The 11,641-nt window shown below is 32.7% G+C and overlaps 1 protein-coding gene across 1 annotated transcript; it reads left to right on the top strand.

The window, feature by feature from the left end:
* Positions 1-5,054: 5,054 nt before the first annotated feature.
* Positions 5,055-11,637, top strand: LOC125864436 (probable serine/threonine-protein kinase PBL7). Its single transcript, XM_049544442.1, has 5 exons — positions 5,055-5,265; positions 7,836-8,023; positions 8,696-8,885; positions 8,966-9,354; positions 10,803-11,637. Exons 1-5 carry the CDS (start codon positions 5,184-5,186, stop codon positions 11,067-11,069), a joined length of 1,116 nt encoding a protein of 371 aa, XP_049400399.1. The 5' UTR covers positions 5,055-5,183; the 3' UTR covers positions 11,070-11,637.
* Positions 11,638-11,641: the final 4 nt, after the last annotated feature.

The following is an 11,641-nucleotide window of genomic DNA, read 5'->3' as shown; positions in this document are numbered from 1 at the left end:
CCTTCTGAGTTCTGACACTGGAATTGGTCTGTTGGTAAGCATTGAGTTGAGGGTCTATCAGAAACAACCTCTCTACCCCACAAAGATAGGGGTAAGGTAGGTGTACGTTCTGCCCTCCCAAGATTTCATTTGTAGGATTACATTGGGTATGTCGTTGTCGTTGTTGTAAGCATTGTGAAATTCAGTTACCATTGGATATCGTCTGTGGATTGGTATGAAAATATATAACAGGTAGCAAAATACTGGTGGAAGAAAGAAGAAGAGATAGAAAGGTATATACCATTTTATTACCTTGTGTATTATGTTATTTCTTTTATTTATTTTTTAAAATTTTCCACTTGGTATTCACTTTGAGGCATCTAACTAATCGGGATTTGTGCTGGGAAGTTTCACTCTGGGGGATAAAGTGTTTCCTACCAAAGATGACTCCATATCGTAATTATATTTGGTGTATCTCCTTATCCCATTTCTTAGAGATCCCATCTTATGCCAAATTCAGTGTATCCTTTGAACTATAAATAGTTGATTACCATAATGCAAACGAAAGCAACCTTTTACATAAATTGCTTTTGTTTGAGGTAGCAACATTTTACATAAATTGCTTTTGTTTGAGGTACAAGTTTACTTATGATTTTGGCAAATGGCATCCATGTGCTTGACGCCTAACTTATAGGTACCCGCGTGTTTGGCCAAACTTCTACAAAAAAAATTATTTGTTTTGAAAACTGTTTTTATGAAATTATTAACTTTTCAAAATTAGGGGAAAAACAGTTTGTACTTGGTAAATTTATTTGAGAAATGATTTTTAAGTGTTTAATAAACAAGTTTTTGGTCAAAGAATCACTATCATTAGGTATTCAAGAATCTCACAGGCCACGTTGAAATGATTTTTCTCTTTGTTATATGACCATTTCTATTTAGTTGTATACTTGTATTAAATTGATGGATAGTCAACTTTAATTATAATTAACAATGCTGGTACTAATATGAGTTGTGGTGTACTGGTGAGAGTGTTTTACCCTTAATCAGAGGTCTCGGGTTTGAGCCCTGGGTATGGAAAAAATCCTTTGGCAGCATCACTCCCGAATGGGCCATGCAGTGCGCGATTCGGATTTAGTCGGAGCTTCAATGTGGGCTCCGAACACCGAGTGGGAAACCATAAAAAAACAATGCTTGGTGCTGTGGTGCATTTCTATAGGGTGTTAATGTAGGATTTATTTAGTGTAATTAATCATTAATATGATTTGATGTACATTGATTGCATTTGATAGTAGTCATTAACTTAAAAGTTAAAATGAAACCTAAGGTTCTCAAATCCCTCTCTCACACACACACGTACGACCATGTATTTGTTAATCACAACGCTACCAATAAAAAGTTTTGATAGAGTTGTAAATACCTCTTTATTCTTAAAGATTTTCTATTTGAAACCTGAGTATAGGAAGCATTTTTCATCCTTCAAAATAAATTTTCTTAGGGCCCGTTTGGCCATGCGATATGGAATCATGATATGAAATCATGAGATGAAATTGAAGGTTTATTTGGACATGCGATATGGAATTTTTGTGTTGTATATTTTCTCATAAACATAAAAATCTCATAAGTTGTAAAATATTAAAATAGCCCTAATTGTTTATTCAATCTTATCAAATAAACAAAAATTATAAAATCGCATAATAAATTATTACAAAGTTATTTGTTCTTCAGTTAAATATTTGTTTCATCTAACTTTAATTTACTTAAAAAAATTGAACATAAATTGTACTTGATATGCTCATATCTCTCAACTACTCTTACAAATAACCTATAAAATAGAAAAAAACATACATTAGTGAGTAAATATTAACTTAGAAGTTAAATACACTAAGATAAAAATTAACAAACATCACTAACTTCTAACTATTTACAAGAAAAANTGATATGCTCATATCTCTCAACTACTCTTACAAATAACCTATAAAGTAGAAAAAAACATACATTAGTGAGTAAATATTAACTTAGAAGTTAAATACACTAAGATAAAAATTAACAAACATCACTAACTTCTAACTATTTACAAGAAAAATCAATAGTTAAATATTATTGAATAACAAAATTTTAAAAAGTTACCACAAGTTTGAATCAAAAACACTTCTAATAAAATTTAATCAAAAAAATTATAACTAGTCCACTTGACTAAATATTAATAACTAATTGATCAAATTTTCCCAAGTCCTCAATCAATTGGACTTTATCCTTCAGTCATGTGAACGAACATTTTGCAAATACTAAGATTAAGAAAGTGCGGCACCGCCAATGAAAATTGTCTTTTATCAATATTATGCTTAGTCATAAGATTAAGACGTTTTTTTTTATTATGAAAAATCAAAAAAGTATTACTCCCTTTGTTCTCATTTATATTCACCAAATGAATTTCTACTTTATCATTTATATTCACCAAATTTAAAGTGATAATAAATTTTATATTAGTGAGAATAATAAATTTTAAAAAGTAATGATGTGATTATAAATTTTATTTACATATGAAACAAATGGTTAGTAGATATAAATGTGGGGTTGTTTTAACAAAATATAAACTCATTGATCAATTATTGTATTAAAATATCTCAAATCATGATATGGAATCACATGGTAATTCCATATCATGGTTTTTGGAGAATATGATATCACCTCTCATGATATGGAATCATGAGATGGAATCAGCGTAAAATCGCATGTCCAAACGCTGATTCCATCTCATGACACCATATCGTGATATGATATCGCATGGCCAAACGCCTACTTAGTGTGAATTCAAACTAGACGAGCATGTGTACCACATACGTGGTGGGAAACCAAGAAAAATGTAATTGCTAACACATAAATTAATTTATATGCCGAGTTGCTTGACAAATGGCAATGTATCATTCAAAAAATTATTTATATTTTCTTGACCAATAGAATAGCAGAAGAGAAATTAATAGTGTTTCTTTCTTAGTTGTAGGAGGTGTGGGTGAGCATGAGGTGGTGCTCCACATTCTTTTTTAATTGCAATATTTCTGATTCTATAGACATCTAGAAAATTAAAATCATTTTCAAGAAATTACATTTTTGTGGCAAGTTATATAAATTCATCTATTTTTTCAAAGTGGTATTTGATTAATTATTTATTATCATTTAAAATTATAATTGATTCTCGGTTTTTGCTTAATTTGTTTTACACCGTAAAATAATGGGATATATATATCTATTCTAGTAGTATTTCATATTCCCTTAATTAATCGTCTTTTAAAAAGTAAAAAAATATAGAATTTTTGTTAAAGTCTTCTGCAAGTATGAATTTTACGTTCTCATATTCAAACTTTCACTTGTATTTCTTTTTCATGATTTTTTTAAAAAAATATGAAAAGTAATTGAAACGTACCAACACTAAAAAAAAATCAGATATTTGAGACGATTCAAAAAGTCTAATTTTAATTATATAATATAATGATATAACACGAATTTAATAAACTAATCATCGAATTGAAACATTATACTATTAAAAAAAAACAAATTGGAAACACCTAGTTCCAATCTTAGAACTCTACGAGAATAATGTGTTTATATGTGAAAATATTCATAGGATGAAGATAACAAAATAAAACTTTTTTCTTCTTATAACATAATAAAAAAGCTAAATTAGTTAACTGAAAATATTACTATTAAATATAACAAAAAAAATCTGAGTTTATGAAGAAAATCTTAGTCCTCACTCCTCATATATGGCACTAATATGTCAAGATTACCTATCAATAAAAGATTCCCTCCACATTGTCAAGTAGTATATTCTAAAGAATCTTTTCATTATTCTTCTCATCAATATGTACAAAAAAGTTCAAAAATAAAGAAATTAAACCCTTCAATTATATGTCCGATAAAGGTTGTGATGGAATGATCATATCTATTTCTATCTTTAATTAACAGAATATAATCAACCACCTTGAAACTTACATCTTTGAAGAGTTTTTAGAAGTTCTAAATATATGTAAATAAGTTTTTTTAAAACATGTTATTGTTACTAATCTTAACATTTGAACTACGATTTTAAGGTAGGTGGAGTGGCTCAAAAACAGCTCCTTGGCGGAGTAAGTAGAGAAATATGAAATTTTAGACGATGAGACGATAACAATTTATTCAATATGACCTCACAAGTGAAATGTAGAAGGATAGGGTATATGTGAATCTTATTCTTATCTTTATGAATTATCAAATTGTTAATAGTCCATTTTAGGATTAGTAATTGAAATTTAAACAACTTTTGAAATATTAGTTAAAAATTAGCCAATTTTAAATTACAATATTATTTTGTCCTTATTTTTTTCTTAATTAGAAAGCAGTAGAGGTCCACTTCTTCATATTTTTCTTATTCTTTTTCAAACTTTGGGACACTACCTTAAAAGTGTTTCTTTTACTCTATAACATTGTCTTGGAGTGTAAAATTTTAGGATGTTGTTACGGATATCAGTTTTTACAATTCGAAATTTAAGAATATTATCTTAGTGGTCAAACTTATACAAATTAAACCCCATATTTTGAATTTAAATTTATACAAATAAAACTTTATGATATTGTTTAAGAGTTTGAGAAGGGGATAATTCAAATTTCAAAATAAAATAAAATCTGAAGTTTAAAATGATAATAAGTAAAACTTGAGAATTTTTTTTCTTTGAACTTGAATGATGCAAATGAAAAGGTAATTATGTCTATGATGAGTAAAGAATATTACTTTACATCTATGTCAAAAGTTAATTGAATTCTATTAAAAAAATAAAAATAATGAAGCACTTCACATGTTTAAGTCCTTATAATTGTTCAAATATTATTTTTTAATTAATGGGCGGCTTAATTTCAAATCAAAATCAATGTTTGGAGAAGATGCAGTAGGTTACTCAAATAATTTTTTTATTAAAAAAAAAAAAACAAAAAAAAAGGTTTTTGTCTGAATTGACCAAGTCAACCAACTTTAAAAGTGAAGTCATATTAATTCTTTACTCTTCCTTAAAACAAAAAATTACAAAATTTCGACAATTATTGTAATAAAAAGGGTAAAAAAAAGAAGAAGAAAGAGCCACGAAAAGGTTTAATCCTCCGTCTTCACTTTTCTAGACAGCTAATCAGCTGTGCAAAAACTTCGCCTCTCTCAAGTTGTAAAGGAGAAGAAAATGGGTTGGTTTCCTTGTTCTGGACCATCCAAACAGACCTCAAAGAAGAAAAATTCAGTCGATTCCGGCCGGCACTCTACTGGTATTTATCAATCTGCACAAGTTGTGATTTTTGTGTATATAATCAACTGATTGTTTGATTTGGTGAAATGGGGTTGCTTTATCTTTGTTTAGTTTTTGTGGGGTTTGGTTGTTTTGGGTTTTTACTTCTGATTCTTGGATATTCAAGTTGTAAAGTTGTAATTTTTGTGTATACAGTCAGCTGATTGTTTGATTTGGTGAAATGGGGTTGCTTTATGTTTGTTTAATTTTTGTGTGTTTTGGTTGTTTTGGGTTTTTACTTCTGATTCTTGGATATTCAAGCTGTAAATTTGTAATCTTTGTGTGTATAGTCAACTGATTGTTTGATTTGGTGAAATGGGGTTGCTCTATATTTGTCTAGTTTTGGTGGGGTTTGGTTGTTTTGGGTTTTCACTTCTGATTCTTGGATATTCAAGCTGTAAAGTTGAAATCTTTGTGCATATAGTCAACTGATTGTTTGATTTGGTGAAATGGGGTTGCTTCATGTTTGTTTAATTTTTGTGTGTTTTGATTGTTTTGGGTTTTTACTTCCTATTCTTGGATATTCAAGTTGTAAACTTGTAATTTTTGTGTATATAGTCGACTGATTGTTTGATTTGGTGAAATGGGGTTGCTTTATGTTTGTATAATTTTTGTGGGTTTTGGTTGTTTTGGGTTTTTACTTCTGATTCTTCGATATTCAAGTTGTAAAGTTGTAATCTTTGTGTATATAGTCAACTGATTGTTTGATTTGGTGAAATGGGGTTGCTTTATGTTTGTTTAATTTTTGTGTGTTTTGGTTGTTTTGGGTTTTTAGTTCTTATTCTTGGATATTCAAGTTGTAAAGTTGTAATCTTGGTGTATATAGTCAACTGATTGTTTGATTTGGTGAAATGGGGTTGCTTTATATTTGTCTAGTTTTGATGGAGTTTGGTTGTTTTTGGGTTTTTACTTCTGATTCTTGGATATTCAAGCTGAAAAGTTGAAATCTTTGTGTATATAGTCAACTGATTGTTTGATTTGGTGAAATGGGGTTGCTTCATGTGTGTTTAATGTTTGTGTGTTTTGGTTGTTTTGGGTTTTTACTTCTGATTCTTGGATATTCAAGTTGTAAAGTTGTAATTTTTGTGCATATAGTCAACTGATTGTTTGATTTGGTGAAATGGGGTTGCTTTATGTTTGTTTAATTTTTGTGGGTTTTGGTTGTTTTGGGTTGTTACTTCCAATTCTTGGATATTCAAGTTGTGAAGTTGTAATCTTTGTGTATATAGTCAACGGATTATTTGATTTGGTGAAATGGGGTTACTTTATGTTTGTCCAATTTTTGTGAGTTTTGGTTGTTTTGGGTTTTTACTTCTGATTCTTGGATATTCAACTGTTTACCATTGATGTACTTTGACCTGGATCTTGATATCATAATCACTGTCTTAAAATTTAAATGTTATGCTACTTGATTGTTGTGGTAGTATGTTATGGAAGTGCCGCGATGACCTGCTCCCTCTGGTTAATTTAGTCTAGGTTGTAGTTGGATCCAAGGGGGTGAAGCTGGAATGAGAATTCTGGGAGATCAGAGTTCCATCACAGAAGAAAATGAAATGTTGGGTGATCTTTTCCTATCTGACTATGCCTTGGTGGGAAGAGTCATTGACCGATATCGTCTAATGGAGGAATGCAGGCATCCAAAGTAATAATTGAGTGGTGTGCATAAGCTGGCTTAGCACTGCTGTCATTTTAAAAGAAAAGGTTTTGGTCATAGTCGTCGAGGAATTATTTGCAATTGGAAATTTAGAATTTTGGGACAAATTATGGTTAATTTGCGGAATGGTAGTACTTTAGAATCGGAGAACTAGTGCCTTCAATTAGTATCTACTAACAAGTTAAGTGGCAAATGATATCATTACTTTATGTCATTTTGTATGAAGGCCTCATAGAACCAGAAGGAAGGTCCTTGTAACATGATGTGATGAAATGTTAGAGGAGTTTGGTAGCCTCAAGTCTGGTTCCAATCTTCCACTTCTGCAGACGAGGCAAGATGGTTCCCCCTACCAACACCAGCACCAAGACAAAATAAGAAGAGGACAAAACACTTTGACCTCCAAAGATTTGCAGCTTCTCCATTTCACAATATATAGATTTTTGGAATTTTTAACTGTTTTATCTCAGCATATCATATCAGTTAACTAGTTATCTGCGTATCAGGTGACAACCTGTATCGTGCATTACTAAAATTTTGAAGAACAATGGTTGTCATAGATAAATTATTGGTACCATTATTCATAAGCTTGTCAAGTGTTGCTGTTGTTGTTGTCAAGTGTTGCTGTTTTTGGTAGCTTATGCCATATTAAAAATTCTAATGTAACCAACATCAGGTAGTGAAGTTTGATAGTTCAAATTTTAAGCAATCTTTCATAGTTAATGACACTTCATAGTTCAAACTTCAAACAACTTCCCCCATCCCTAAGTTGAACCAATTAAAAAAGTTTAGATGTCATTTTCCCTCTTGTCAATCATCCTTCTTATTTCTGAACACTCGTTGCCTCACTTCAGTGCCATGCTTTTGCTTACTTTTCTATTTTATGTTCTTGTCTTCAGATAAGTTGAAATCAAAGAATTCATTACGCTCAAAGGAAGTTGATAAGGATGCAGGGTCCAACCAAATTGCAGCCAAGACTTTTATATTTCGTGATTTAGCAGCTGCAACAAAAAATTTCCGAGGTGATTATCTTCTTGGAGAAGGAGGCTTTGGTAGAGTTTACAAAGGGTTGATCGAGTCCAATCAGGTCAATTCTCATGAAGTCTTTTTGCTTTTTTCTAATAATGGGACGTAACAAAGAAATCAATGGTTTGGTTTGCCTCTAATCTACTAGATTCTGTTGCACTCCCTACTGAATAATGTTGTTGTGTAAATCTTCAGAGTATTTTACTGATTTTTCTTCTTGATTCTTACTGAGCCACGGCCACAGACTTTTATCCTTTTCGGATGAGCATAGCTATGTTATCTTCAGTTGGCTCATTTGCAGAGGGTGAACACTTGGGACTTCTTTCCAGTCTGTCAATTGGCAAAAAATGGAACATTGGGTCACTTGAGTTTTTAGTTACATGAGAAATCTGAAACGTAAATTTCACTTTTTTTCTTTAGCATCTGCAAAGTGAGGCTAGGCCTTACTCAAATCAGGAAAATACTTTTCTTCTTTCTAACCAGTGGTGATGTGCATTTCATGGATACTTTGGTTTCTATTACGCTTTTTACCATATTTGTTGAGCTAATTGGGCTCAATTCCCCTTTTCTCACATATATGTGGGGTTCGAGTTGAAATAGGCAAAGGTATAACTGATAAAGTCATTTACATTTTCTTCTAGTGTTGGCACCATGCTTGATGGTTTGCTTCTCACTTCTAAGCTGTTAGCTGGAGCTGAAGTTTAACATCTTTTGTTTACTTTAAATGGTGCAGGTCGTCGCCATCAAGCAACTTGATCGTAATGGATTGCAAGGCAACAGGGAATTTCTTGTTGAAGTGCTGATGTTAAGTCTGTTACACCATCCTAACCTTGTAAATCTAATTGGCTATTGTGCTGATGGAGATCAGAGACTTCTGGTCTACGAATACATGCCATTAGGGTCATTGGAGGACCATCTTCATGGTAATCTTTCTTAGGTAGACTTTCTTTTTCATTTTATTTTGAAGTCGGATTAAATTTGGAATTGAAGTATTGCTCTGCAGATCCTACTCCAGGTAAGGAACGGCTAGATTGGAACACAAGAATGAAAATTGCTGCCGGAGCAGCAAAAGGGTTGGAATATCTACACAGTGCAAGTCCCCCTGTAATATACCGTGATTTAAAATGCTCCAACATTTTACTTGGTGAGGGTTATCACGCGAAGCTCTCTGACTTCGGCTTGGCCAAATTGGGGCCTGTAGGAGATAACACCCATGTTTCTACAAGAGTTATGGGTACTTATGGGTACTGTGCACCAGAGTATGCCATGACGGGACAATTGACTTTGAAGTCGGATGTTTACAGCTTTGGGGTAGTCCTCCTGGAGATCATTACAGGCAGGAAAGCAATTGAAAGTTCAAAAACTGGAGGAGATTTCAATCTGGTTATATGGGTAAGATTTTCTTATCATACAGCTTTTTGGTAACTCTTTTATCTGTGGTGGCCTGTTGTTTCTTTGATGTATTATGATCTCTATAGTTGTTCAACTCTAGAAGGGAAAAAAGTATTATCGGACAGTTATAAAATGTCGCTACAGTTACCTGCAATCCATAAGATGAGTACAATGAATGAGTAAAAAAACTGGTAATTGCTGATTTATATGGTTTGAAAAATCTAGTGCACTATCTGGAAGTAAATGCGTTTGAATGACTTTAGAATCCTTTGTGGAAGATCTAGAGGATTTTTTTTTCTTGAATGAAATAACAAATATACTATTATTCTTCACAGTGTTTTAAAAGGCGGGGGCGTGAGGCGAGGCGTAAGCCTCGAGACGTGGGGCTTAAGCCCTATGGATCTTTAAATTTTTAATTTATAATATAGTATAATAATATAATTACACAAAATTATAAAAATAAATCAATAGTTTGAAATAATTACAAATATGATTAAATAAACTAATAGAAAATAAAAGTTCTAACATGATTATACAAGTATAAATAATCTAATGTCTTAACCTTCTAATAATAATGAATCATTATTTCTCAAAAATAATTTTTATCATACTATAAAATTTACCCTCTAAAAGAAAATAATTAATAACCTTACTAGTATTATAATAAAAACATCACTCCATCATGAATAAAAATAAAATTACTTTCAAACAGCTAAATAAAATATAATAATTTTGAGACATGACAAAACAATGAAGACCAATGTTAAGTGAAAAGGTAAAATTTCATACAATTATTCAAGAATTATGAGGGTCAACAATGTTTACTAAAGATTTTAACACATAATTTGTGTAAGATTTGTTAGGCGAGCCTCGAGGGTTGGGCCTTGAGTGTGATTGAGGCGTATAGTCGGGCGCTTGGGGCGTAAGTCTAACAGAACTAAGCCCCACACTTGAGTCTCGGGCGTTTTGCTAGAGCCCTGCCCTAGGGCGATCCCCTAGGCGAGTCCCAACATAGTTTTTTAAAACACTGATTCTTAAGGCTGGGTAAACCAGTTGATGTTGACGTGCTGTTCAATGAAACAGTGTCAGATGACACCACTTGAAGCAATGTATCTACGCCATTGGGGGGTAGGGGCAAGGTTAGGCATTTCAGTTGATGTTGACGTGCTGTTGATCTCTGTTTAAAGCTGGTGGAAGGTAGTGGAACATTCAGTGTTGGAAGTTTCCTTTCAAGGTCTCGTTTATGTGATGTTTAGGGAAAATCTTGATCCTCTATTGTGTGTCAAATGGAGCGAAGGAGAGATTTATAGAGTTTACATCCTCTTTGGTTACACTTTTCTTGGGTCATTATATGTGTGTGGGGGGTGGGGTTGTAGATTGTTCTTTTCTGTTAGGCAGCCATAAAGAGAACCAAGTTTCTAATTATATAGTTGTGCTCTGTATATCAGGCAAGACCATTGTTCAAAGATCGGAGGAAGTTCTCACAGATGGCTGATCCAATGCTACAAGGCCATTATCCAGTAAGGGGCATGTACCAAGCTCTAGCAGTTGCAGCAATGTGTGTTCAGGAGCAACCTAACATGCGTCCAGTCATAGCAGATGTTGTCACGGCTTTAACTTACCTTGCTTCACAAAAGTTTGACCATGAAACCCGAGGGGGCATCCAAACTTCACAGCCAGGACCTGCTACTTCACCTAGAATGAAACGATGGTGACAAGCTGCAAAAGGGTTAAAATGGAGCTATGAACTAGATGGGTGATTGGAACAAAACAAGATCATCCAAAAAGGGGGAGCCAAGGCTGGAACCTCTTGAATATCAGCTAAGTTGAAAGTACAGATAACAAACCACAATCAGTGGCACCTAGAGTGCAGGTTCAATCATCTGAACTATATTGGCGCAACAAATATTTTTTCCCTCAGAAGTCAGACCAACTATGAGGTCCTCCCTTGTTCTTTCTCAGTTGAAGCTGCTAGTTCCTGTTAATTATTGCATCAATAGGTGATTTATGTTTGTCCGATTTGTGGTTTTGGTCATTCTTTGGTAAACCTCCAAATCCTGGTCCGGTATTTTTGTTGTACAGACATGCCTTGTGTTTACGAGTGCAAGTATGTATTAGAATAGCTCATTATGATGTACAATCGCGTGATTGTGTTTATTTCCTGCAGCTATATAAGTTGAAATGACATTTTCGAGGAGAACTCATAAAATTGTAATACTACAAGCTAGCATATATGACTCTTGAATGCTACTAGAAGAACATTTTGTTTTCTTCTTCTTTTAATGTT

The sequence above is a fragment of the Solanum stenotomum genome, chromosome 5, assembly GCF_019186545.1.
Source record: "Solanum stenotomum isolate F172 chromosome 5, ASM1918654v1, whole genome shotgun sequence".
NCBI classification, from domain to species: Eukaryota; Viridiplantae; Streptophyta; class Magnoliopsida; order Solanales; family Solanaceae; genus Solanum; species Solanum stenotomum.
Note: the sequence above shows the minus strand (reverse complement) of the source record. Positions and strands in the feature narration are given on the sequence as shown.